At 54.3% G+C, this 26,825-nt stretch overlaps 1 protein-coding gene across 1 annotated transcript; it reads left to right on the forward strand.

Moving 5' to 3' along the window:
• Positions 1-11,805: 11,805 nt before the first annotated feature.
• On the forward strand, positions 11,806-25,194 carry HDAC11 (histone deacetylase 11). Its single transcript, XM_082847567.1, has 10 exons — positions 11,806-11,845; positions 12,814-12,962; positions 15,258-15,358; positions 20,486-20,602; positions 21,591-21,633; positions 21,891-21,967; positions 22,988-23,050; positions 23,311-23,407; positions 24,242-24,420; positions 24,593-25,194. Coding segments are annotated over exons 1-10 (1,044 nt in total). The 5' UTR covers positions 11,806-11,843; the 3' UTR covers positions 24,809-25,194.
• The last annotated feature ends 1,631 nt before the right edge of the window (positions 25,195-26,825 follow it).

The following is a 26,825-nucleotide window of genomic DNA, read 5'->3' on the forward strand; positions in this document are numbered from 1 at the left end:
GTTTGGTTTTTTGTTATTGGGTTATAGGAGTTCTTTATATATTCTGGACAGGAATCCATTGCCAATATGTAATTTGCAAATATTTTCTCCCATACTCTGGGTGGCTGAGATGGGTCCTTTTAACAAGAGGGGGTGCTGGGCAGGCAATTCCACTGACATCCACCCTGTTGGTCTAGGTTTCTGGAAGGTGGGAATTAGCCTGCTCTTCAGTCACAGCAGAGGCACATCCAAGGTCCAAGGGAAAGATGGGAAAGATTCCACCCAAATTGATTAATTCGATCACTTTGGATTAGTCAGATCCCATCCCAAATGGGAATCTGAAAGCCCAGTGTGTCCGAGGAATTATTCCCACTCTTTCTGGAATCAAGCCCAGGTGTGACTCTTTCCCGAGACTGCACAGATTATTTTTTTCCTGAAGTGTCTAATTCCTTATCAGTTCATAGCAGTCATAATTCAGATTCATGATGGAATTTCCCTTTATGGAAGGATTCTGTGAAAAATAGATAGTGTCAGGCTTTCCTTTTTTTACACAAATGTCTTCCCAAATATCTCTGTTTCTCATATTTGGTAGAGTGTGTTACATAGAGTAGCTTCTTTTTTTTTTTAATTGAAATAGTAACTTCTTAATAAATGTTCAAGATTGCAGCACATTTTATAGTCTGTAAAGGGGTTTTAATTAATGTTCTTTAATTTATGTGCTGACATCAGTCCTGAGAGAGAACCAACCAGGGATTAACCTGTCCATTTTATAATTCAGAAAACCGAGACTCAGAGAAGTGAAGTGACTTGCCCAAGATCACGCAGGAATGAGTGCCAGTCTGCCTGTTCTCAGGTCCTGCCCCTCGTGGTGAGGTTGCCAAGTGCTCTCAAGTCCCGGGAGCAGGGGTGATGGTGAGAAGAGCTGCTCCCTCTCTGAAGGATGCCTGCACCACCCATCACCTACCCAGCTGTCCTACCCACCAGGCAAAACCAGGAAGCAAATCCCAGCGCAGAGAGATGAGATGAGATGAGAAGAGCGAGGTCGCACCAGTTTAGAGATGATGGTGTTGACTGAGATTTCCAGACAGGGAGCACAGTCTGCTCAGGAAGCGGCTACTTAAGCAGGAGACTCCAATTAAGAACCAATTTGAGTGTTTGCAGAAAACCCCCGCCTCAGCCAGTGCAGCAGAGAGACCCGTGGGCCGCTCTTGCCTCCTGCTCAAACAAGGGAGCTCAGGGCTTCCCTGGTGGCGCAGTGGTTGAGAGTCCGCCTGCCGATGCAGGGGACACGGGTTTGTGCCCCGGTCCGGGAGGATCCCACATGCCGCGGAGCGGCTGGGCCCGTGAGCCATGGCCGCTGAGCCTGTGCATCCAGAGCCTGTGCTCCGCAATGGGAGAGGGCACAACAGTGAGAGGCCCGTGTACCGCAAAAAAAAAAAAAAAAAAAAAAAAAGAATCTCAGGATATGTTATCTGGGATTTGCTTCAAATGGAGGCAAAGGAAGGTACAGTTGAAACAAGATTGTCATGAGTTGATCGCTGTTGAGGCCAGATAATGGGGACTTGGGGCTCTTTTGTAATATTCTTTCCATGTTTGTAAATGTGTGAAATTTTCCAATCTGGAAAAAGCCCCTTCAAGTCCTGCTAACCCTGTGGGACCACGAAGTCGTACCCACCCCGCTGCTGGCATCCAGCTTGGGCTCGGGAAGATGACACACGCTGAGTGACAAACTCAGCCCCTTGGTGGCAAGCTTAGGGCCGGCATTTAACCAGGAGCGATGAGCCGGGAGTACAGGATACACATCACATTCCGATCCATAAAGCTCGGTGCCCAGCAGCCCTGGCTGCGTGTGGACCAGCCAGGTGGCAGGTTCCCCAACTTCGGCAGGAGCCTGTGCCACGTGGTCCCCACTTGCTTTCAGGCTGCCAGAGGGGTGTTAGCTGTGACGTGTATGCACTTGTAGGAGTGGGATTGCTTAGCTAGAAATCTCCCCATTCAAGCCAGAGTCTCTTTTAATCTCCATTAAAGCCAGCACAAGGATGAGCTAAGAGCAGGAGTAAGAAGACAGCATACATACTGGAGAGGAAGCCCAAGATAATGAGAGGAAAATGCCTTGAAACTATAAGGAAACTCAGTAAGTTCACAAAATTAAGGTATAAAAAGTCAATACTTGGGGCTTCCCTGGTGGCGCAGTGGTTGAGAATCTGCCTGCCAATGCAGGGGACACGGGTTCGAGCCCTGGTCCGGGAAGATTCCACATGCCGCGGAGCACCTAAGCCCGTGTGTCACAACTACTGAGCCTGCACGTCTGGAGCCTGTGCTCCGCAACAAGAGAGGCCGCGATAGTGAGAGGCCCGCGTACCGCGATGAAGAGTGGCCCCAGCTCGCCGCAAGTAGAGAAAGCCCTCGCACAGAAACGAAGACCCAACACAGCCATAAATAAATAAATAAATAAGAAAGGCTTAAAAAAAAAAAGTCATTACTTTCCTTATAAGTAGGTTGTCAGCAGAAAGGATAATAGAAGAAAAAGTTCTGCTCACAAAACGCTTAGGAGTCGATGGCGTGAGGAGTGTACAGGACAGACCTTTGCAGTAAGACTCCGTGGGGGCGTGACAGGAGCCACAGGGAGACACGCCATGGAGATGCTGTCCATTCTCACCTCCAGCACAGACGAAGATGGGTGCACAGTGCTCTCCCCGAGCCCCCCACCCTCCCCCAGGAGACTCACCTTCCCACAGGCCCAGGAAATCGTTTTACATCTTCTCACCTGTCCCCAGATGGCCCCTTCCTCCTGCTCCACATGCCCCCTGGCGGATGCCATGTCCACACTGCTCAGAGGACACAGAGGCCAGCACTGCCCGTGTCCTCCCCCTGCCCGCATACTGGGCTCCCCAGCCGTACCGCCTCTTCCACGCAGGCTTCCACCCCTGCCCTCTGGCACCTGATGCGTCAGCAGCTTCCCCCTCTCTCCTGAGCATCCCTTTGCTTTAATAGTTTCATCTCGCAAAGCCTTCCTCTTGGCCCCGTAACTCCTCCACCTACTTCTCCATCTCACAGCAAATTCCTTCAAACAGTGATCTGCACTGACGGTTCCCACCGCCTCACCTACCATTCTCCTCTCAGCCCTCTCCAATTGTGCTCTTATTGTCTCCATAACCAAAAGGCTCTCAACACCAGTGGCTACTGCATGGGCCTCATCCTCAGTGACACCCATCCCAGCTTCAGGAGGAATTCTCTTCTCCAGGCTTCTGTGCCACCACTGCCCCTCTCCACCTCCGTTCCAGCTTTCCCACCTCACTCCCTCTTCCTCCTGCAGCCTCAGCTCAAATGCCACCTCCTCCAAGAAGCTTTCCTCGACCCCACTAACGTGTTTATTGTCTGTCCCTTCCCCTAGGAGGTAAGGTCTTTGAAGGTGGGGATTCTTATCTTTCTCATTCACTGCTGTATCCTCACTGCCTACAAGAGTGCCTGGCACATAGTAGGTGCTCAGTAAATATCTGTTGGCTGAAGATTAGATCAGTGTGGCTCGAATGAGGGTGACAGGCTTTTTTCCTACCCTGAATTGACAAAATGATAATAAAGTTCGTCTGGAAAACTACATCTGTGAAGAATGGCCAAAATAATTCTGAAAAAGAAGAGTATTGACAGGGGCCAACCCTAAAAAGACACACTCTGGGAGAAAAGAAGTAGCTAGATAGCTCAGTGGAGCGCTACTGAGTGGTGGTTCTCAGCCCTGGCTTCCCGTTAGAATTGCCTAAAGTGCTTCTATAAAACAAATGAAAAAAAAAAAAAACAACTTGGGCCCTATTCCCAGAGATTCTGATCCAACAGGGTGGCAAGTGGGTATTGGTCTTTTCTTCCTTTAAAAAATTTTTAGGGCTTCCCTGGTGGCGCAGCGGTTGAGAGTCCACCTGCCGATGCAGGGGACACGGGTTCATGCCCTGGTCTGGGAGGATCCCACATGCCGCGGAGCAGGTGGGCCCGTGAGCCATGGCCGCTGAGCCTGCGCGTCCGGAGCCCGTGCTCTGCAGCGGGAGAGGCCACAACGGTGAGAGGCCCGCGTACCGCAAAATAAAAAAAAATTAAAAAAAAAATTTTTAGATCTACAAATTTTTAATTTTGTATTTTCTTAAATGCCTCCAGAGGATTCTGTTATGTAGCCAGGATTGAGAACAACTGGGTTGGCAAGTCCCGAAGCGGGTTTGGCCCACAGAACATGTAATTTTTGGTAAAGTGGCGTTTCCAATTGGTGGCAAGAAGAAAGCTTCTTCAGTTAGAGATGCTGAGATAATTACTTGATCGTTTGGGAAGACCATTGGATCTTTACTCCTGGCACCAAAATAAATCCCATATGATCAAAGTCTTAAATGTTACAAAATAAGAGGGAGGGGAAGGAAAAACCATGAAGGTTCTTGAAGAAGTTATGGATAAGTTTATAATCATGGTGGGAAAGACCTTCCAAAGCTGGTTATAAGCCTAAAGAGAAAAAGTTAGTAAGTTTAAGAACATAAAAACATTTGATTTCTAAATGTCACAAAATATGGTAATGACGTCAAAAGACGGATGAAGAAGTAGAAAAATCTATTTAGAACATGCGTGCCAGACAATGAACTACATTTTCTTGATTAACAAAGAGCTCTAATCAGTAGAGCTGATTAGACACCAACTAAAATAATTCTGACACCAGCTAAAATTCTGCCCGCCAATTATGCTGTGTGGGTTCTTTTCCCCACACCAAGCAATTCTGTGACACCAGCTGGGTGTCCTACAATTCAGTTCTGACACTGTCTACCCAGAGGTAGTGTCAGATCCCACAGGTTAAGGGCTCAGTCCTACAAGGCTGTCCCCTCACCCCACTTCAGAGGCCAGTCACATGCTCAGGTGCCCCCCACCTCCGTGCTTCTGACCAACAAGGCTGTAAATCTGAGGTTACACACCCGCCTCTTTGGGTTTGATAATTCGGCTCATGAAACTCAGGAAAAGTTTTCTTACTAGATCATCAGTTTATTATAAAAGGATATAATTCAGGAACAGCAAGGTGGAGGAGATGCACGGGGCAAGGTATGTGGGAAGGGGCGGAGCTTCCCTCTCCAGGCGTCCACTCTTCCCGAATCTCCCCAAGTTCACCAACCAGGAAGTTCCCTGAACCCAGTCTTTTTGTGTTTTTATGGAGGCTTCATTACACAGTCATGAATAATTAAATCATTGGCCATGGGTGATTGAACTCAACCTCCGGCCCCTCTCCCCTCCCTGGAGGTGGGGGGGGGCTGGGACTGGAAGTTCCAACCCTCTAATCAAGGGCTTGGCTCCCCTGGCAACCAGCCCCCGCCCCCTTAGGAGCTGTCCCAAAGGCACGTCATTAACATAACAAAAGACACCTTTAAGGCTCAAGTCAAGAAATTCCAAGGGTTTTTGGAGCTCTGTGCCAGTAACAACAGGACGAAGACCAACTATATTATAAATCACAATATCACAAATAGGAAACATACAAACAACCCAACAGTAAATGAACCCTAATGTGCCTAGCAACATTATTCCAATAGCCAAGAGGTGGAAACAACCCAAATGTCTATCATCTGCTAAATGGATAAACAAAATGTGGTCTATCTATATAGTGGAATATTATCCTGTCATCAAAAGGAATGAAATACTGAGACCTGCTACGACATGGATGAACCTTGACAACATTATGCCGAGTGAAATGAGTCAGACACAAAAATCCATATATTATATGATTTCATTTTTATGAAACGTCCAGAATAGGCCCATCTATAGATGCAGAAAGTGGATTAATGGTTGCCTGGGGCTGGGGGAAATGGGGCAGTGTCTCTTAGTGGTTACAGAGGGGTTTTTTTTGGGGGGGGACAAAAATGTTCTAAAATTGAATATGCTGATGGTTGCACAACACTAAATATACTAAAATGATTAAATTGTGCACCTGAAATGGGTGAATTGTTTAGCATGTGAATTATATCTCAATAAAGCTGTTAAAAGAAACCCTGAGAGATGACTTTTCACTCTCCAGATTGGCAAAATTAATGAGTGTAGGGAGACAGACTCTGTCTTACATTGTTGATAAAAGTGGAAATTGGTGACACCTTTTTGAAGAGCATTTTGGCAATCTCCGTCAGAATTAAAAACGCACAGACCTTTCTTCCCAGGGTTTCTACTTCTAACTGACCCTGTGGAAATTCCGTACATCCAGGTATACCAAGGAGCTGCTGTCGGGGCTTTGTAACAGCAAAGAAACTGTAAATAAACACGCAGAGACAGAGAATGCAATCCTACAATGGGAATAGAGTACAAGCATTGAAAAGAAGGTAGAGGGGCTTCCCTGGTGGCGCAGTGGTTGAGAGTTCACCTGCCGATGCAGGGGACACGGGTTCGTGCCCTGGTCCGGGAAGTTCCCACGTGCTGCCGAGCGGCTGGGCCCGTGAGCCATGGCCGCTGAGCCTGCGCGTCCGGAGCCTGTGCTCCGCAACGGGAGAGGCCACAGCTGTGAGAGGCCTGCGTACCGCAAAAAAAAAAAAGAAGGTAGAGATCAGGCCGTGTTGATCTGGAGAGCTCAGCAGAGATATAGTTTAGGTGCAAAACTTGCAAGGTACAAAATAGTGGGCAGAGTGTGATCCTTTGTTAATCAGTAAAAACGCTGCTATACCAAAGTATTCAGGAAGGAAACGCAAAGAGCGATCATCTCCAGGGAGAGGGACCGTGATAGAAAAGCTTTTAGTTTTTATTTTATTATCTTTTTGGAACTGTTTACATTTTCTACATGTGCGTGTACATTAACTTTATTTTTTAAATGCCACTGGGATTATCTGTGCGGTGGCATTACAAGCCATTTTCATTATTTTTTTCTATATTGAAAAAGAAAACCTTGTAAAATCTCTTGCATTCCAGACAAATGTGTGATGGTTGTGTGTGTGTGTGTGTGTGTGTGTGTGTATGTGTGTGTATGTGAGAGATGTACAGCTGTTCCCCACAAGGATCCGCACAGAACTCATGCCCTCCCTCTCCGGGCCTGTTTACCATCCTCAGGGGAAGGGCTGGGACAGGGCGGTTGGGGGAGGGGTCCACTTCACTGAGCGCGGAAACCTCTCTCCAGAGGCAGCTGCCACCCTCTCCTCGTCCTGCCCATCTGGTGTGAAGCCAGCTCATATGGGAGAGGTGAGCTTGGAGTTGGGGTCCAGGTGAGGAGGCAGGAGCAGGGTCCACGCCTCGGAAACAGCAAGAACACAGATGGGGATGGCTCCGAGAGGATGCTCTCTTGGCGTGAAGCAGCTGGGCTGAAGCCCGCTTTCCAAGCGAGGGCTGCAGGGGTCTCTGAAGCTGGTGCCCACAGGGGCCCAGCCCCTGCTAGCCACCTGGAGTGGGTCTGGAGTCCGGGCACCTGTGTCTGTGCTCCCACATGTGTTGATGGACTTACACGTCTGTGTTTGATGCGTGTGTTAGAAGTCGCTTTGCTGTCAAACCCCAGGGCCCTCACTGACACAGGCCCCTTCCAAGATCTGTCTCTAATCTGTTTTCATAGTTTGAGTCTGCTTTTTTGGAAAAACTTCTCCCTCCCCCAATGAATAAACATCGGGCCCAACAAAACCTGAATCTGCCCCTGACATATTTAGATCGTGCTCTCACACATCTATGTCTCTGTCTCCCTCCCTCCCTCCTGCCCTCCATCCTACCTTTCCTCCTTCAAGATCTGTGTTCCAGGAACATCCCCCTCTGGGGCAGAGGCACCTCGATGAAGCAGACATCAGGGATCCACAGGGGCACACTGAGGGGCATCCCAGCTTCATCCCGGGGCAATCCGGAAAACTGGTACTGGAAGAACGGAAGAATTGGCCAGGGTGGAGGGTCGCGGGCTGGGCGTGGTGGACCGCGCTGTGGGCGCGTATGCGTTGTTGTGTGTATCTGGGTGTGATGCGGTGGGTGTTTGCCTGTGGCTGTGGGGGGTGTGTCCCTGCAGGTGTGCAGCTGAGGGACACGCCGAGTGCCTGTGCGCTGTTTGTTGCTGGCCTCCCGGGCCCGCAAGTGACAGAGACCAGGCAGCTGTGGGCTGAGATGCCGTGGCTGTGGAGTGAGCTCCCTCAGGGCCAGTCCTCCCTGACGGAGCAAACTGCCGCTAGGAGCCCAGAGATGGGAGCGATGATTTCATCCCACCCAGGACGCCCAGACATCCTTGCTGGTCTCAGAAGGCCCTGCCAACCTGTCTGTCTGAGGCTAAGGCCCGAGGCTCTACAGATGCGCCACCCGGTCAGCTCTTGGACCAGCTCTTTGATTTGGGGTTCGGTTTGGATGGTAGGCAGAGGTGGCCAAGCCGAGTTTCAGGTTTCCATGGTGACAGGCCCTGTGAGTGCTCTGGGTCAACGGTACTGGGGACAGTGTCGATTTTCAAGTCTAACTCACTCCTGTTATAGAGTTGGCTCAGAAGGGTCTGCAGAAATCTCCAAGGTCACCTAGAACACCAGTGGTTATTCTCCGCTTACCCCCATCCCCCAGATGCACTTGCTACAGCTTTCCACTCTGCTTTGTGTCCCCTCATGAAGCTCACCTCTGTGGACATCATCACCTGGGCTTCCTTGGCTAGGCTCCAAGTTGGCTTCAACCAATGGGAGGCACCAAAGGAAGATAGCCAATGGGACCTAGCCAATGGGAGGCACCAGTGGGAGACAGCCAATGGGAAGCATCAGTGGGCATCCGAGGGTGGGAGGAGAGAAAAGTTGGGGTATTTTTTCTACCAACCCCCAGTTTTGGCAGTGGCTGAATCTCTCTAAACGCTGCTCTTCTCAGAGGATCCTTGACTCATACCTGCAGCTCTCACTTCTTCCAGAAAACCACTCCTCCCCCACTCTCTTCAGGTTTAGGGGATGAAGGCTTCCCACTGTTGCCAGAGCAAGTACTGTACCATCCCCTGTTGATTCTCCTACACACCCTGAACACCTTCTCCAAACACACACTTCAGATAAATTACCCCTTCATTAAACTGTTTTCAATAAACCACTGAGTGGGTCCTCTCTTTTCTCCTGAGACCCTGCCTATTACTTATAGTTTCACATTGTGGCGGGAATAAAATATACACTCCCCTTTTTCTGTTTCTTGAATACAAGCTCCTTCTGGCATCCATGCCTCTGCACTTGCAGTTTTCTTTGCTTGTTTAAAAAATCGTCTCTTCATCAATAAACAAAGAGCAAAACACATTTTACATACTTGGCAGTGCTTTGGCCCTGATTCAGGGTTTAACGAATACTAGCTAATATAATTGTTGTTATTGTTGCTGTGGTGTTAAATATGGACAAAATTGCCAAGGTACAGCAGTGGAATGGAAAGAGGGGTGCTTACGTGAACTTAAAGGACATGGTTTTAAAACCATGTCAATTTAACTAGTATTAACTAATACTGAAATATTGGGTCTGCGCCAATTATTACTCACCTTTGGTACATTTCTGCAGCTCATGTTGTCCTTTGTATAACTGTATTGTTCATTGGTACATTTCTGCAGTTCATGTTGTCCTTTGTATAACTGTATTGTTCATTGGTACATTTCTGCAGCTCATGTTGTCCTTTGTATAACTGTATTGTTCAAAAGAAGTGTTATGTTTTGGGGGGCTCCTTATTCACTTTCAGTTGAAATATATTCCAAGACTTCATGAAAGGGGGGAAATAATGTAAATGTTCGATAATTCAGGGTCTCGTTTCGTCGCACTGACATTTAAAATAAGATATACATGGTTAAAAAGTGAAACATAATAATCTCTTCCAAAGGGCGTTCCTAATCACTGTCTAAATCAGGGCCCCCCTCATTCTCTCTCACCATCACACCTTGTCCCTTTCACAACACTTCTCAACACTTTGTAATCATGATTATTTGTTTCCTGGGTAGGTTAAGATTTGTCTCTCCCCCTAACCTGTGAGCTTGACAAAGCCTTTTAGATCTTGCCTGCTGGGTTCACTGCTTTGTCCCAGTGTGGTGTGTTGGTGAGCAGATAGACTAGGATTCTGTAACAAAGAGGCCCCCAAACACTCAGCACGAATAACATAGTTTATTTCTCCCAGAAGTAATAGCGTGTGTAGGTGGTCCAGGCTGGCATGGAGGCTTGAAGGTGTTCTCAAGCCCCAGGGCTCCTCAGAGCGCCTCTCTCCTCAGCCACACAGGACACAACTTAAAAAACCCTCTTCCCCAGAGCAATCCCACTCTTTTTGGCCTCAGCTCTCCTATCCAGTCTGCCCCAGATCTTTGTTCTCTCAACAAGAGGTTCATCCATGTGACTTCCCAGACCACAGAGCAAGCTACTGAGACGAAGTCAGCCTCTCTCAATGACACAGGACCACTGTGTGCACTTTCTCCCTTGTTGTTATTAAATATTAATTTTTTCTTTCTGTGGCTATATTTTTTCTGTCCACATCCCTGACCTTTTGGCAAATTACTTCATTCTGTGCCCCAGTTTCCTCATCTGTAAAATGGGGATAACCATAGTTCCACTCCTAGTGGTGCTGTAAGGATCAAATGAGCATAAAGCTTTTAGAATTGAACCTAACACAAGCTATGTGCTATTTAAATAATAATTAGCATGATTATCTCTTTGGATTCTCTCAGCCTCCCCATGGGTGGAGGGGCAGGCATCACTTCATTTTCAGACACAGAAATGAAGGACCAGAGAGCCGAAGCCAGTTACCGAAGGCCACAGCGCTGCAGGCAGGCGGCGGTCTGGGTTTAATCCAGACCTGAACCTCAGTTACCTCATGATAAAATTAGGGTGATGATGGTAACCCTCATAGGATTAGGTTGTGAGAATCCAAGGTGGGTCATCGTGCGATCAGGTGATGGGCACGTGCAGGGCACTGTTCAAACGTCTGTGCCCTTCCCCTTCATGGTGCCCCCTCACCTCCACCCCCGTCACACCGACACAGCGATCTCCGCTGCCCTGCTCCTGGCAGCCTTGGGGTCAGCTGCTTCTGTTTGGTGGGCGGGGCAGCTGGGCCTACAGAGAAGCCCATTGTCTCTGTCCTCTGGGGCTCTATTGTTGGGGCCTCCTCCCAGGATCCAGCCCCAAGACACTCTCAGCTGTCGCCGGGCTCCTCTTGGCTTCCCGGGGCGGGGCCGGGGTGAGTGTGCAGATAAACAACTGTACCCTGAAGACTGGATCACCAGTCTGATTCTACTGGTAAGGTCACTGAGGCTCAAGAGAGCCTAAAGAACTGTGTGGAGAGCGCTTGTCTCATGTCAGAGCCGCCAGATGGGGCTGGGCAGTGGGGGGTAGTGGGTGGCCTCAAGTCAGTGTGGTCATGCATCCCATTAGGTCGGAGATGTCAGGGCCAGAACACACGGCCCCCACTTTTCCATTTTACTCGTGGAAACAGAGACCACAGAGCCCGGACGCTTGCCCAAGGCCACACAGCGGCTCCGCCTCGGAGTCCGCCGGGAAGCCCGGCGTCCCTAACACCCAGGACGCCCAAGCCTTGAGACCGCGCAGGAAGGCCTGGCGGTCGGAGGCGGTACATAGACTGGCCCTTCCCACGGGGCGGGGAGATGCCTCCCGTTCCAACTCTGGGACGAGCGGTCCTCCCCATAAGGGTCGCGGCTTCCGAGCCGGGCGAGATCTCACTGGGTGTTAGTCTGAGGAAGGGGGGGCTTCGCGCTTGAAGGCCGTTGGGTGGCGTGGCCTCCCTCCCGCAGAGGCGCTCTGTGCGGGACTCCAGACCTCTGTGCTGTGACGCAGGCGCGAGTGGAGGCGGGGCGGAGCCGAATCTTCGGAGCTCCGCCCCCAGTGGAGACGACAGAAGCTGGGGGCGTGTCCTGGGCGGGGCCGCTCCCCGGCCCGCCCGGTCGCGGAGCGGTGGCAGCGCTGGGAGGGCCCGGCCCCGGCATGTGAGTGCGGTGGGGGCGGGGATGGGGGAGCGGGATGGGGCGCCGGGCCAAGCCCGGGGGGTTCCCGGAGGTCCCGGTGGGCGGGAGCACCAGTGCGCGGGCGGCCGGGCGAGCCCGCCAGGTGCGGGCCCAGGTATGGCGGGTGAGGGGCGCTCGGGCCTCTTGTGGCCAGGCCGGCCCCGCGTGCCGGACCAGCCCAGCGCCGCCAATCTGCGGCCCACGGGACGGGCGCCGGCGCGGGGCGCCGTCCCGGCGGGGGCTCGCTACAAGCGCAGCTCTGACGTCTGCCCTCGGGCCCCACCAGCTAAGCGGAGGCCCCCGCAGTGGCAGCCGGGTTTCTGTTCCCTGTGCGGCAGCTGCGGAGGTGTTATGGGGGTCAGCTGCGCGGCGGGGCCCCAGGTGACCCCATTCCTGGCTCCGGGTTGGGCCGCAGCCTGCGTGAGCCCCGACCTGCTGTTTCTGGGAACTGTCACCTCAGCTCTCAGGGCAAGGGCGCTTTTGTGCTCAGTTGTTAAATGCGTTATCTCATTCTTCTCAACAGCCACACATTTTACAGTTGAGGAAAGCGAGGCCTACGGCCACAGAGCTGTTGATGTAATTGTTATCATGTGGAGGTGAGGTGCTGAGGCCTTACAGCCAGACACACCTGGGTTCACATCTGCTGTTCCACAGACCCGTGTGACCTTGGGCGCACCTGGTTCCCTCCCGGAGCCTCCGGTGGGATGGTGGTGCCTACCCCCCAGGGCTGCTGTGAGGATTGGGTTGAATGGTTCAGGGAGCTCAGTAAGGAACCGCTATTATTACTGTTGTTGCTGTTGGTAAGTGGCCCTTTTTCTGCCACCGAGGGAGCTGGTGGTACTGGGTCAGGGCTGTCTGCTCAATCCCAGCCTGCTGGCGCAGAAGGGGAAGCTGCTTCCCACGGTGAGACTGTTCCTGTCTGTGCATGTCTGTCTCTGTGCCCATGGAAGGCCACACCCAACCCAGCTGTACCAGCATGTGCCGGAGTCACGCTGGCCCATCGTGTACTCACCGCGCTACAACATAACCTTCCTGGGCCTGGAGAAGCTGCACCCCTTTGATGCAGGAAAATGGGGCAAAGTGATCAGCTTCCTAAAAGGTATGGAAGGCCCCACTCGGACCCTACATCTGCTTTCTCCAGCCCACCTGCCACCACCTGCTGCTCTTTCCCTGGCACAAGCGTCAGGCCCTCCCACCTCCAGTGTCAGCCCTGGGACAGCCTCCCACCCGTGCTGTCAAAAGGATCTTTCCAACACAGACTTCTAAGCATGATATGCTCCCGTATCACACCTTCACTGGCTCTCCATCGCTGTGGACCTAAGTCCTGTCTCTGCCCCTGGAGACCCAGTAGAAGGGGAGCTGATGCTTGGAGGAATGCATTGTCCATAGCCCACAAGCTCCTAGAGTCTGGGAAGTGGACAACCTTTGCTCCAACCTCACGGATTACAAATGAAGGAACTTGGGGCCCAGAGAGTTAGGAAATGTGCCCAAAGGCACACAGCTATTGAGTGGGGGAATGGGGCCTGGACCTCAGAGCCCCAGGCTCGTCCGCTTCATGGCTCATCCCCTGAGTGGGGTGGTGCTCTGGGGAGCACGTTGTTTCAATTGTGGTTTGTAATCTAGGGGTCTGGTTCATGTGGAAAATCCAGGCATCACAGTAGGCTGGTGAAAAAAAATATTCTAGTTCCTTGTATTGTGGGTTCTTTAACTGAGGGAAGTAGGAAATATTACCTGAAATGTTACCTGGCATAGGATGAAACATTGCATATCTTTAAATCGCACAATCCCTCTGATGACACCTGGGGGAAGTTTCACTGTGGGGCTAGCCCGTCTTTAACACCTAAGCCCATCTCCCTTTTTAACAAATCTAGAGCGAGCCTCAGTCTCTGCACCTGGCAGAAAATAGAGTCAAGTTAGAGATTAATAACACTGTTATTTGTTTTTATATTTTTTGTTTTTATTTTTGGGTAGCTTCTGTTTATGGCAAGGGATACTGATTTTCCACTTGCAATAGTGACCAGAGTGCATATTCAAAGAAAAATATTAAGTAGAAAAGAGTACAAGTGGTGTGCAGCCATGGCAAGAGCTCTGGTGAGGTGAGCGGAGCCATCCTGCCTCTCCCCTGGCTGTTCTCATGCCTTCCTGAATGGGGTCCTTTATGCTGTGCTTCCAGTGGTCCTGAGTCTCTGTGTTCATTGCCCCTTCTTGGGCTCCTGTGTCACCCAGTAGCGCAACATAAGGGTTCCTTGTCCCCCTCACTCTGAGCTGACCATTTTCCTGAGTTTCCTCTGAGCATGTGGGTGGAAAGGAGCCAGGGCCACATGGTGAAGGGCCTTGGGTACCGCCAAGAAAACAGCTGGTTCCTTGCCGGAAGGCAGTGGGGAGCCATGGAGTGTTTGGGGCGGGGGGGGATACCTGCTATATGTGGAGCTCTTTGTGAGAAGTGTATGGAACTAGTTGGTTTCTACCAGGGTTGGTTTCTAAGAGTGACACATTAGCATAGGTCCCCTAGATTCTGACCTTGTCCTTCGACTTCCCTAGAACCAGAGCATCATGGTCCTGTTGTCACTGTGCCCTAGAGCACTTCGTCCTCTCTGCCTTATTTCTTCCGTTGCAAAAGGGAGCAAGTCTTGTCTGGTGTATGCATATGTGGTAATGAAATAACATGGTTTTTCCCAAACATCAGTCATTTGCAAACCACTCTTGGGACCTTGCCATCGCCTCATACCACCTGTTCCATTATTTACTTCATAGTTTTTATTGACTTGGCCTTCGTTTTAAGAAACTTAAATAAACCTGTTTTAAAAGGAAACATTATGTCACCTAAATGGAAAAAGCCAGTTTCATTTGCCATAAATAGAAGGTCATGGTAAAAAATAAATGCAATGAAAACAACAGTGTTATTTCAGCTCAGGCAGCTTACTGTTGCTGCGTGCTGTGAACCTGATTGCTCCTTTTGGGGGGTTAAAAAAAGGGAGATGAGCAAGGGTCAGGCAGGTGTTAAAGAGAGGCCCCCCGTATACCAGCCCCCCCATGATGTCATCCCAAGGTGGAGGGAGAGTCGATCAGAAGAGCTTTTTCTCACCTTGAGAGTCAGCGTTAATGAGCCGTGTGCTACCTGCCTCTAGAAGGTGTCCAGTCACACTTGAGCTCGCTTCCCGGCTGTCAGTGGCCTGGGAAACACGAGGATCACTGTGCACAATGTCGTATGTCCCCTGGCCCGAGGGCCTGGCCTCTGTCCCCACTGGCCTGAGAGGTGGCCCGTTCTCAGACCGCCCACAAGCCACCAGGGCCCACCTTGTCCTGGGGCAGGGCTGCCAGCCTGTGGGAGGGGCTGGGGCTGGGCCTGGCCTGGAGGCGGCAGGGATGCATGGGGCCTGCTTTGTGGTTTCAGAAGAGAAACTTCTATCAGACAGCATGCTGGTGGAGGCACGGGAGGCCTCGGACGAAGACCTGCTGGTGGTGCACACGAGACGCTATCTCAACGAGCTGAAGGTACAGGGCCTGGGGGCTGCCAGCCAGAAGGAGGGGCTGGAGGAGGGGGCCCTTAGCCTGGGGATGCACAGCCTCGAGGGGCTCCATTCCTGTCCCTGTGCAGGGGGAGCGTGTGAGTCCGTGATCCCCGACAGGAGAGAGGTGTCCTAGAAAGGCAGATGCCAGGGGTGGGCTAGGCTAGTCCAGGGGATAGTGAGCTCCCCATCCTTGGAGTATGAAAGCAGGGATGGCCACTTGGTGGGGGTTGAACCTTCACTGGGGTTTTGGGCTTCTGCATCAGTGACTTTCAGTCTGTGCTATGTGGACAGGCCTCAAAGACCCCTGCTGGGATGATGGGTGGGGGGACCCCAGTCCCTTGTCCCCATTCAACCAAAGCTATTCCACTTTGGCCTACTTTTACCTCGGGCTAAAGTGTAAGATGCTGTTTCAAGGGCTTCTGCAGCTAAAGACGTGTTGGAAACTGTTGGGCTGAAAATGAGTTTTTACGCCCCAGGGCCCAGCAGGGAACATAAACAAGGGGTGGGTGGTGTCTGGGACAGCTGGAGCTCCTGCCCTTCCCAAGCTGGTGGCTGCCGCCCAGCCTCCACCGTGGGCCCAGCTTTCAAAGAGAAGCCAGAAATCCAGATGTTAAGTGACAGTTCCTAATTTCTTAATGTAGCAACTCATTGGAAGATTTTTGAAGCCCACCTGCAGAGCACATGGGGTCTGCCCGTGGTGACCTCCTTCTAGAGGAGCTGCATGGCTCTCTTCAGTGTGGTTCTGAGGGTAGAGGCGTTCAGTCAGTCCCCTGTGTGGGAGAAGAGGGCAGGCTGGGCTCGGGGTGGCATCAGAACCTGGTGCGTCAGGGATGCCACAGGTTCTCTGTCCCCAAGGGCGTGCAGTCCTGACCCCTGACCGCTAGGCTTCCCAGCAGGACTCATCTTAGACTCAGAGCTAGAGTGGGCGCCAGAGGTCACCAGGCTTCTTCCCCATAGGTGGAAACACCTAGGCCCAGAAAGAGGCCCCACCTGCTCAAGGTCACCTGGGAAGTCCAGCAGGCCCGGGGGAGACCCCAGGCAGGGCATCCGGTCAGGTCTTCCGGGTTCCAGGCCACGGCAGCTGCCCTCCGTCCTCCTCTACGCGGCCTGAGCTGTGAGAATTCTAGATGGATCCGTGACAGTGTGAGCTCATGAAAGATTACCAGGAAGAGGTTGAAACCTGGCTCCTGGGAGAGCGAGGTGTGCGAGGCCTTGGCACGAAGCCCAGCACTTGGCTGCTCTGGTTTCCCAGGGCCCGGACATGCGTGGTCACAGCCCAGCAGCTCGGTCAGGAGGACATGCCTGCCAGAGTCCGGAGGGTGAGGGTGGGGGCAGGGAGAGACCAGAACAGAGTGGCGCCAGGCTGGAGCCAGTGCCAGGATAACGCTGGGGATAGGGGATGGGCTCCAGGGCTCCATCCGTTTGAGGGGCTTTTCAGGGAACGGTGTGGGACTGACTGCATGCCTGGCCTTGGGACCCCAGAAGCCTGAAGGCAGCTTACTATGTGATAAGCAATAATGCAAACAAGTAGAGCCCCAAATAGAAAATTGAGGTCAAGGACAGGAGGAGACTTCAGATATGCCAACATAACCAAGATGCTATGGTTGTGCCATGTATTTGGAGCTCCCTGGCAGCCAGAGCAAAAGGAGAAACATGATGATTTCCACATGACCTACTAAAGTGAAGAAGTATTCAGTCACGCAGCACGTCTATATCGAATACTGACTGTGTACTGGGTGCAAAGAAAAAAAAGAATAAGCAAGTTTCCCTGCTCCCATGGATTTGTATTTCATTAAAGAAGACTGAAAATAAAGAAGTAACCGTACAAGAGCATTTCGGAGAGCACCAAGGGCTATGAAGGGAAAAAAAGGGTAATTAGGCAGAGGTATGTTCATTTAGCTTGAGCAGTCAGGGAGGGCCTCACAGAGGAGGTGAGGTGTGAGCAGAGAACAAAGAATGAGGAGTAGGTGATACTCATGTGGAGTTTTAAAAGAAGAATGTCCAGAGTCTCCGGCCTGGAGAGGGAGGGGGCTTGGCCTCCCGAAGGGGAGAGGGTTGCTTGAGTGGCCAGGTTGAAGGGAATGAAACGCTGACGTGGCACGTGATGTGGTCAGGGAGGCCAGCAGCCCTGGTCCACAAGCCCTGCAGGCCTCAGGAGGAGTTTGGATTTTGTTCCAGGTGCCACAGGAGAGTGATGTGGGGTCATGTGCCCCAGACGCTCAGGTGAGACCCATGCACGTTCCAGGCATTGTGTGGTGTCTAGGGGCTGCTCTCGGGAACAGCCCCCTGGCCCCTGATGTCCACGACGTTTCTTTCCTCTTTTCTCTGCTGCAGGACCCCCAGGGCTGCTTCTCCTCAGCGGTCCTGTGTGTGCCCTGCCCGTACTGCCCCATACCCGTGTTCCGGGCTCATGCCTGGCCCTGCACTGGTGTGGCCTTCAATGCTTAATACACTGGGCATTGAACGAGGTGCAGTGGCCTGATGTTTGCCAGATGACGTCCATTCAGGGAAACAAGTGTTTATTGAGAGCCTGCTGTGTGCAAGGCCCAGAGTCGGCCCCACTGAGGGTGGGGTTTGGGTCGGGCTAGGGCCAGGCTCCTGCCTTGTGCTGACCCTGTGACAGTTTGCCGTGGGGCGCCGGGTGGTGGGATGCAGACCCGACATGTAGTCCCTGTGTACCCTGTGCTGGGCAGTGCTCGGGACACATTTATGTAGTGAGTGTTTAGAGGACCGGGCTCTGCTCTGGGTGTAGGATGATGGCGGAACAGAAGAGACTGAATCCCTCTCTTGATGGGACGGAGTTGGTGTGTTAAAAGGCGCTCAGCGCCTTGGGGAAAGGACAGCAGGAAAGGGGGTGGGGAGGACCGCCCTTCAAAATAGGAGGCCGGGGGCCTCACTGCCATGTGACCGTGGACTGAGGGCCCTGAGGGAGTGGGCTCGGTGGGCATCTGGGGGTAGGGCATTCCAAGCAGAAGGGTCAGCAAGTGCAAAGGCCCCGAGGCAGGAGTATCTCCAGTGTGTTCCAGCAGCAGCAAGGACTAAGCGACTGGATGGGAGGAATGGGAGGGAGACGGTAAGAGGTGGGGTCGGAAAATGATCGGGGCCAGGCCACGGAGGGCCTGTGGTCGCTGTGGCTTTGCTCTGAAGGAGGTGGGAGCCCAGGAGTGTTTCAAGCAGGGGGACGTGATCTGACCTAGATTTTAACAGGATTGCTTGGCAGCTGTGATGGGAATGGTTGAGACCAGTCTGTCAGAACAAAAGCAGGGAGCCTGGGAGGGAGCAGGTGGTTGCAATGATCCTGGTGAGAGAGCCTGGCCTCTCAGATGAGGCTGGAAGTAGCTGTGACCTGGGGGGGGGGGGGGGGGTACGTGGCAGAACTTGGGGTTTGTTATGAAGTTGGAACAATAGGATTTTCTTTTGTTCAGATTGGGTGTGGGGTCTGCAAGCCAAGGAAGCCAAGGATGGCAAGGATGTCCCAGAAATTGTGGCTGGAGCCCCAGGGAGTCTGGGCACAACTTGGGCCTTGTTGCTACCCTCACAGCGCCCGGCGCCTGTGGGAGAAGAGACACAGGCCCCCGTGTGTGCCACGGAGCAGCCGGGGGGGCGAGTCTCAGAGAGTCCCAGGGAAACAGGACGCCCGGGGTTACAGGATCAGCTTCTCCATTTCTGCAGAGAAAAAAAAAAGGCCATTGGGATTTTGGCAGGACTTGTGCATCTGGAGATGAATTAGGAGAGAACTGACATCTTTACAATGTTAGGTCTTCCAGCCCATGAACACAAGATGTCTTTCCACTTATTTAGATCTTCTTTAAGTTCTGTCAGCGGCGTTTTGTAGTTTTCCGTGTATGAGTCTTATACCTGCTTGGTAAATTTATTCTTTTTGAAGGTGTTGTAAATGAAATTGCTTTCTTAATTTCTGTCTGGGGCTATGGCTTCCTCTTCTTTCATTCTCTGTCCCCTGCTGGCTTGCCGAGGGTGGGAGGGGGGCATCGACTCAGTGTTTTCCTTCAGGGGCTCGTTGTTCACTTACTTGTAGCGAACAGTGGTTCTCTGCCTCACGTGTGCCGGACCGGTGCTGGGTGATGGGCTTGGCGGGACAGATGGGTGGAGCTGGCTGTCTTCCCTTCTCTGGGTCTGCCCCTTACCACACATGCATACACATGAACGCATGTGCATATGCACACCTCTGCACACGTGCACGAAAACACACACACACACACACACACACGGGTCTCGCAGCTGTCCAGCCAGACCATGTTCTCCCTCTCCCCAGCAAGGCTGTCGCGTTGCATATCAGCGCCTCCCTGCTGGGGTGCGTGAGGCCAGGAGCAGTGCCATCTTGGGACCTGCAGCCTAGCAGGCGCTTAGTAAATACCTACCAAGTGCTGGGGCCCCTCCAGGGCTCTGCTTGGGGTCAGTGGAGAGCAGGGTCTGGACCTCGGGCATTCCCAGGCAGGCAGGAGATGGTCTAGGAGCGGGGTGCATGGATGCTTGCCCAGGGCTCGGGAGGTTATAGGGAAGGCCTGTGTCCTTATCTTGGTGCAGACGCCTTCTCGGTGCTCCAGACCCTCCTGCCTCAGCAGTGGAGGATGAGGACATCCAGCCCCATTTGAAGGGATGACTGATTCCCGGTGGATGGGGAGGCTGTGCTGTGCCTGGACAGCAGGAGCCCTGGGCGTCCAGTCCTGGCTCCATCAGTGACTCCCTGTGACCTTGGAAGGAAAGATCCTCCCCCCAGCCCCCCGCCTCTCCAGGGCCTCAGTGCCCCTCTGAGCAGTGGGCGGGCTGGGCCAGTTCTGGGTGGGCTCCGTGGTGACCTGGAGTCCCCTGCAGCTCTCCTTCTGGGCACAAGAGGGCAGCCGAGGGCCTTGGAGCACGAGGACCGAGGGCTGACTTAGCTTTAAGGAGAGTGCGGTTGTGAGCATCTCTGTACTGAGCCCAGAGCTCAGCCACGGTGGGAGCTCCCATTTCTCACCCAAGGAGCTGCGCTCGCCCGAAGTCCCCCCACCCCGCGCCACCCCGAAGCTGGCCCAGGGGAATCTGCTTCCCCGCTGCTGCCTCTGGGCTCACTGGTCAGAGGGAGGCCAATGGCCCACATCTCTTTCCACAGTGGTCCTTTGCTGTTGCAACCATCACAGAAATCCCCCCTGTCATCTTCCTGCCCAACTTCCTGGTACAGAGGAAGGTGCTGAAGCCCCTCCGGACCCAGACGGGAGGAACCATAATGGTAGGTGGGGAGCTGGTTTGGGGGGGGAGCAGCGGCTGGGCTGGGCCCTCCACCCCAGGCTCCTTCCCACCCTGGGTCTTTGCCCACCCTGGGCTCTCCATCTAGAATGCCTCGTGCTGCTGAGTAGTTGAGCAAAATCCTAAATATTCCTCAAGGCGGCAACAAGAACTCTTTCTTCCAAAGCCTCTCCTGTCTGGCTGGGACATTAGAATTCACTGTTCTGCCCCCAAGACCACCTGTTAGAGTTACCGTATTTGCTGGTGTATAAGATGTATCCTCACCCCCTGGAGAGTATGTCCTAAAACTGTGACTCCGAGCTACTCAAATTTCAGATGGAAACAAACCCCTATGACGTCAGCGATGGATGGTGCCCCTCCCCCCCATCGTGGGTGTGACAGTCACAAACACTTGCAGCAAAACTGGGTTTTACATTCTGTGTGTAGTTTTCTCTAAAATTCGCCACAGACTGCTGAGTTGATTGGAGGTAGAGGAGCTGAAATGATTTGAATGTACAATGATCCAACCCAGACAGGGATCAATACCTGTTGACCCCTATAGTTTTCTTTTCAGCTTTGCAAATTTGTGCATTTTGCAAGTTTATTAGAATATTACTGCCCACCCCAAAATTATGATTTCCTATAGGATTTCAGTAATAAGGCGACAGTATTTCCAGGAACAAAAATTTGTCCATTTTCCCTTTAAAAGCTGCTTGAGAACCCTTGTCAGCTCACGTTCCATCCTAAGAACTGAACTTTGATTTCCTCCAGTCTCCTCACCAAATTGCACAGGGGCTTACGCACCGCATGTCTCATAAGCCAGCCAGTTCGGGGTTTGCTGGGGATGGGTGGGTGCTTCCTGTACCCCACCTCCCAGCTCATCCCCACCTTGGAGCTGGCTGGAAATGGTGTTTATGGGATGAGTGATTCAATGAATAAGTAAGTGCAGGAATTGGCCGCCCGCACCCCTCATCCTGTGCTTGTTTCCAAAGGCGGGGAAGCTGGCCGTGGAGCGAGGCTGGGCTATCAACATAGGTGAGTGCCCCGTGGCCTGGCCTGGGTCCTGGGGGCAGCAGCTCTGGTGCCACTGTGGACAGGGGTGGCCACGATGGCAAAGCTGCCTCCTGACCCAGGGATGGTGACATGCCCACGCGGGGTCAGCTGACTTAGGCAGCCTGGAGCCCGGAGCTGTCCCTGGGAGCTGAGCGGGGAGGGGGGCCCTGGGAGGAAGGTGGGAGGGGGGTGTCTGGGCCTTGAGCCTGGCCCTGGCAACACCTCGGCTGTCCTCGCAGGCGGCGGCTTCCACCACTGCTCCAGCGACCGGGGCGGGGGCTTCTGCGCCTACGCAGACATCACGCTCGCCATCAAGGTGTGCCCGAGAGCATGTGGGGGGGGGGTCGCCTCCGAGAGCCTCCCTGGAATCCCCCAATCTGGTGTGCTCACCCCGCATTGTAGAGAAGGCAGCTGAGGCCCAGAAGGGGCGGGAGCTCGCCCGGGTCCCTCAGCCGGGCTGGGACCCAAACCCAGACACGACACTTGCTTTTTCGTGTTGCCTAAGATGGTCCAGAGGTGACAGCCTTCAACAGTGGCAGGGGACCGGAGGGGAACAGTTTCCATGTCAATATTAAATTATGAGAAGGGTGAGATAGAAATAATGACCCTGATGGTGGTGACAACGGCTAGCATTTACCGCGGGCCCGGCCCTGTGGCCGCCTCCATCCTCCAGGGCTCGCCCCTGCACCCTCACGTTTTACAGAGGAGGAGATGAGGAAACGGGCCCAGAGGGGCGAGGGCACAGCCGGAAGGGGCAGAGCTGGCAGCGGTCTCCATGTCGGTCAGACCGCAGCGCTGCCTCAGCACCCGCGCATGGCCTCGTGCTCGGGGTCGGCGTGGGCCCCGTGGCTCCTGTCCCCACGGGGCACGGGGACTAATGGGGAGGAGGGACATTCGGAGAGGGGGACGCAAGGACACCTTCTTGGAGGGTGGGGGAGGGGAAGGAGGGCTTCTCAGAGGAGGAGGCTTTAGGGCTGGGCCCTGTAGGAAGGCGGAGATGGCAGAATGAAGTTCCAGGCACAGCCTTGAGGGGGGTTCCCCACTCTGCACCCCAGCATTTCCCCGGGAATCCTGAGCTGTCGCGGAGGGCCAACTCTCTTAACCTCCTCACCTCTGGCCCTTCAGGGCACAGCACGTGCCCCTCCAGGGAGCCTTCCCTGAATACACACACAGGCTTCTCCAGAGCCACACAGCTCCCCAGGGCTCTGCCTGGTGGCCTGATCTCCCGTAAGCATGTACAGGCTTCGGCCCACCCCCTCGCTAACTGGGAGCCTCTACAGGGCTGTGTCCTCTGGCCTGTGTGGTCCTTACCTCTCCCCTCTCCCGCCCTGGGCAGTTTCTGTTTGAGCGAGTGGAGGGTGTCTCCAGAGCCACCATCGTTGATCTCGATGCCCATCAGGTGAGTGCCTGGTGGGGCCCGGGGTCCCACAGGCCCGCCCCCCCAGGTCACCTCCCCGCACTCCCCAGCTGCCTCTGACGCGCACCACCGTGCTGTGGGCTCCGCTCCCCCAGGAACATCCCCCAAGCCCCAGGCTGGGCCTCTGCCGCCCACACCCAGGCACGCCCGCACCCAGGCACGTGGGGTGTTTCCTGGGGTGTGGTTGGGGGTGCCTTTCCCGGGGTACCTGCCTGTGAGTGGCTTCCGTGTGTTCCCCACAGGGCAACGGACACGAGCGGGACTTCATGGGCGACAAGCGCGTGTACATCATGGACGTCTACAACCGCCACATCTACCCCGGGGACCGCTTTGCCAAGCGTAAGCTGCCCTGTCCCTCAGCCCCAGGGCCTCTTGCTTGGATGGGGCTCTCTCTGGGGCATTTCCTACATGCTGGGACCTGCAGAGGTCCCTTCATTTATTTATCCTCAGCATCCCTGTGAGGGGGAGACTGACGAGGAAACGGAGACCTGAAAAGGTCACTTGACCCACCCAAGACCACATAAACCTGCCCAATAAACACTGTGAGTCCTTCTTTTGGGGTAACCACCAGAAGACTAAAGTAGACTTTTCTACTAGGTATGCAGCTGTCTGGTCAAAAACAGGGAAGGACAAAAAAGAAAAAAGAAGGAAAAATACATAAATATAAAATAAGACGGCAGAAATTAGTTCAAATATAATAGTTACTAAGTAAATGCAGGTGGAGTAATTAAAAGGTAGAGACTCTCAGCTGAGCTTTGGAAACACAGGGACCTGCCCACCCTGTGGGGAAGGGACATTTGCGCAGTAAGAGCCGGCGGGGCCGCTGTGCGTACATCAGCCGCTTTGCCGCCCCAGGGACCCGTTTCTGAACTGAATGTCAGATGTTCTGGATTTGGACCTAAGGGCACATGGGGTGTCCAGGCAAGGACTTACGGAGACAGTGGCTCAGACACCTGACATGGGTCCCTGAATCCCCAGGGCAGTGTTTCATCTGTGATCCCCCTGCTTTCCTTTGGGTCCCCCTTGCCGCTTGTGTGCTCTTTTTTTAGCCTAGTTTTGGGTGAACAAGAGGTCGAGCACTGGGGAGTCAGATGGGGAAATGGGCCGTCCTCGCCCTCCCCAGCCTCAGTTTCCCACCCCTGCACATTGGGGCTACTGCTGTCTCCCTCGCAGAGGCCATCAGGCGGAAGGTGGAGCTGGAGTGGGGCACGGAGGATGATGAGTACCTGAGGAAGGTGGAGAGGAACCTGGAGAAAGCCCTCCAGGAGCATCGACCCGACGTGGTGGTGTACAACGCAGGCACTGACGTCCTTGAGGGGGACCGCCTCGGGGGGCTGTCCATCAGTCCGCAGGTACCTCCTGACCCTGGGGCAGGGGAGGGTCCAGGGACACAGCAGCGGCAGGGCAGGTGGGCAGCAGTGGTGCTTCTCTTGAAGCCAGAGGGGAAGGGCAAAAGCAGCAGCGGTCTGGAGCAGGGTTAGACCTGCAGCAGGACTTTCCAGCCTTCCCCATCCCCCACACCAGGGTGTCGTGAAGCGGGATGAGCTGGTGTTCCGGCTGGTCCGAGGCCACCAGGTGCCCATCCTCATGGTGACCTCGGGCGGGTACCAGAAGCGTACAGCCCGCATCATTGCCGACTCCATCCTTAATTTGTATGGCCAGGGGCTCATCGGGCCCCAGCCAGCCAACGTCACAGCACAGAACTCAGACACACCCCTGCTGCCCCTGGAGGTGCCCTGACGACACTGCCCTCTGAGTGGCTCCCTGCCTGCCGCCCACCCGCCCGCCCGCCCGCCCGCCCACCTGCCCCTCAGTGCTTCTCCTTTTCCAAATGAGGGGGGGGACCTCGCGCGCAGCTGCACTCTCCGCACTGGGTGTCGCGGTCTCCGGGCCGTTCTGCGGGTGGGGGCAGAGGGCAGAGCCTGAGTCCCAGAAAGACCCACACGGTCACGGTCACGGCCTGACCAGGCGGCAGTTCTCCCAGGAGGGAGGAGGGCAGTTGAAGCTCCCAGGCGCAGGGAGGGCCCCCAGGGGTGGGGTGTTCTGGTTTTCAAAACAGTGCGACCGTTTCAGACCAAGGAAGCTTCCATCTCTTCCACAGTTGGGCCCCCTCCCTCCTCTTCTGCACCCTCTCCTCCTCCCTTCAGGGGTGGGAGACCTGAGAGGGGGCTGGAGCCAGGCGTCTGGGGTCCCTGGATTCCCAGCCAGCAGGCAGGGGCCCTGGTCCTGGATGTGAGGGGGCGGCAGGGAAGGGGATGCAGGTGGGTTTTCCCATCTGGCTTCTCCTTCAATAAAGCGAGGTCTGGACCTGCTGTCCGAGAGCCCCTCCCTGGTGGGGAGGGGAGGGGAGGCCTGAGGAGCCCCAAACCCCTGCTTCAGCAGCATCTTGCCCGTCCAGGGAGGGCGCCGGGTTTGGGGGAAAGAACTGTTGGCTCAGGGACAGGCCTTAGCTCTGGAGGCTTGAGGGACAGAGGAAGGTGAGGCCTGGACCAGGTAATCGGGGAGGGACAGGTGGCCAAGCTGGGTCCCACAGGCCCCGAGGCCCAGGTGGGGACTGAGGTGCTGGCGAGGCCAGGCTGGCGTTGCTGGAGGGGAGCAGAGGGTCTCCATCCTGGCCTGCAGGTTGTACGCGTAGGGGGCTGGGGCGGGGCCCCGGCGGGGGCTGCAGCCTCCACTGGGCTCATCCAAAATGCCAGGCCCTGATGTGCACTGCCCAGGGGGGCCCTGACCTTGTCGTCAGCTCTACTCTGAAGGGGATGCTCAGGACCCCACAGGAAGCCGGGGGTCGGGGGGAGCGTCCACTGCTCCATTGCCTGGGTGTGTTCTTAGTGGTCAAAGCGGGTGGGGAGGGAAAGAGGGCCGTCCCTGATCAACCCCCCCACGGGACTTGTGCTCATTGCCATCTGGGGGTCTCCTGAATTCTCCTACCTTCTCCCTCACACCCCTCTCGCGCTCCCTCTGCTGGAGGGGGCGGGGCAGGAAGGGTTCCAAGATCACCAAGTGTCAAACACGCTGAACTCCTTAGGCTTGGACGCCGCACCCGCCCCGCCCCGCCCCGCCCCACCCCACCCCACCCCACCCCACCCCACCTCACCTCACCCCACCCCATCCCTGCCCCGCCCCTGCCCTTGGTCCCTGCATCGGACTCGAGGCACCTAACACCACTTCACCTCCGACACGGCCTGCAGCCTTGGGGGGCAGGCAGCGACAGGCTTGTCACCATGGAGCCTCTGCTCCAGAGAACCATAAAGGCTCTTTTGATCCGACCTGGCTGCCGTGTGTTTTTTTAAAATTAATTAATTTTATTTTTGGCTGCCTTGGGTCTTCGTTGCTGCGCGTGGGCTTTCTCTACTTGCGGCGAGCAGGGGCTACTCTTCGTTGCGGTGTACGGGCTTCTCATTGCGGTGGCTTCTCTTGTTGCGGAGCACAGGCTCTAGGCGCGTGGGCTTCAGTAGCTGTGGCTCATGGGCTCTAGAGCGCAGGCTCAGTAGTTGTGGCGCACCGGGTTAGTTGCTCCGTGGCATGTGGGATCTTCCCAGACCAGGGCTCGAACCCGTGTTCCCTGCATTGGCAGACGGATTCTTAACCACTGCGCCACCAGGGAAGCCTTGCCGTGTGTTCTTGAGGTGAAGAATCCATACCTCCTAAGGATTAAAGGAAATAAAGATTGAAAGTTCACACGGCAAGAGGCCTGGCGTGGGGAGCTGCCTGATAAACGCTAGTGTTTTAGCCCATGCACAGAGTCCCATGGAGAAGG

This window comes from Leucopleurus acutus (genome assembly GCF_964270905.1).
Source record: "Leucopleurus acutus genome assembly, chromosome: 10".
NCBI classification, from domain to species: Eukaryota; Metazoa; Chordata; class Mammalia; order Artiodactyla; family Delphinidae; genus Leucopleurus; species Leucopleurus acutus.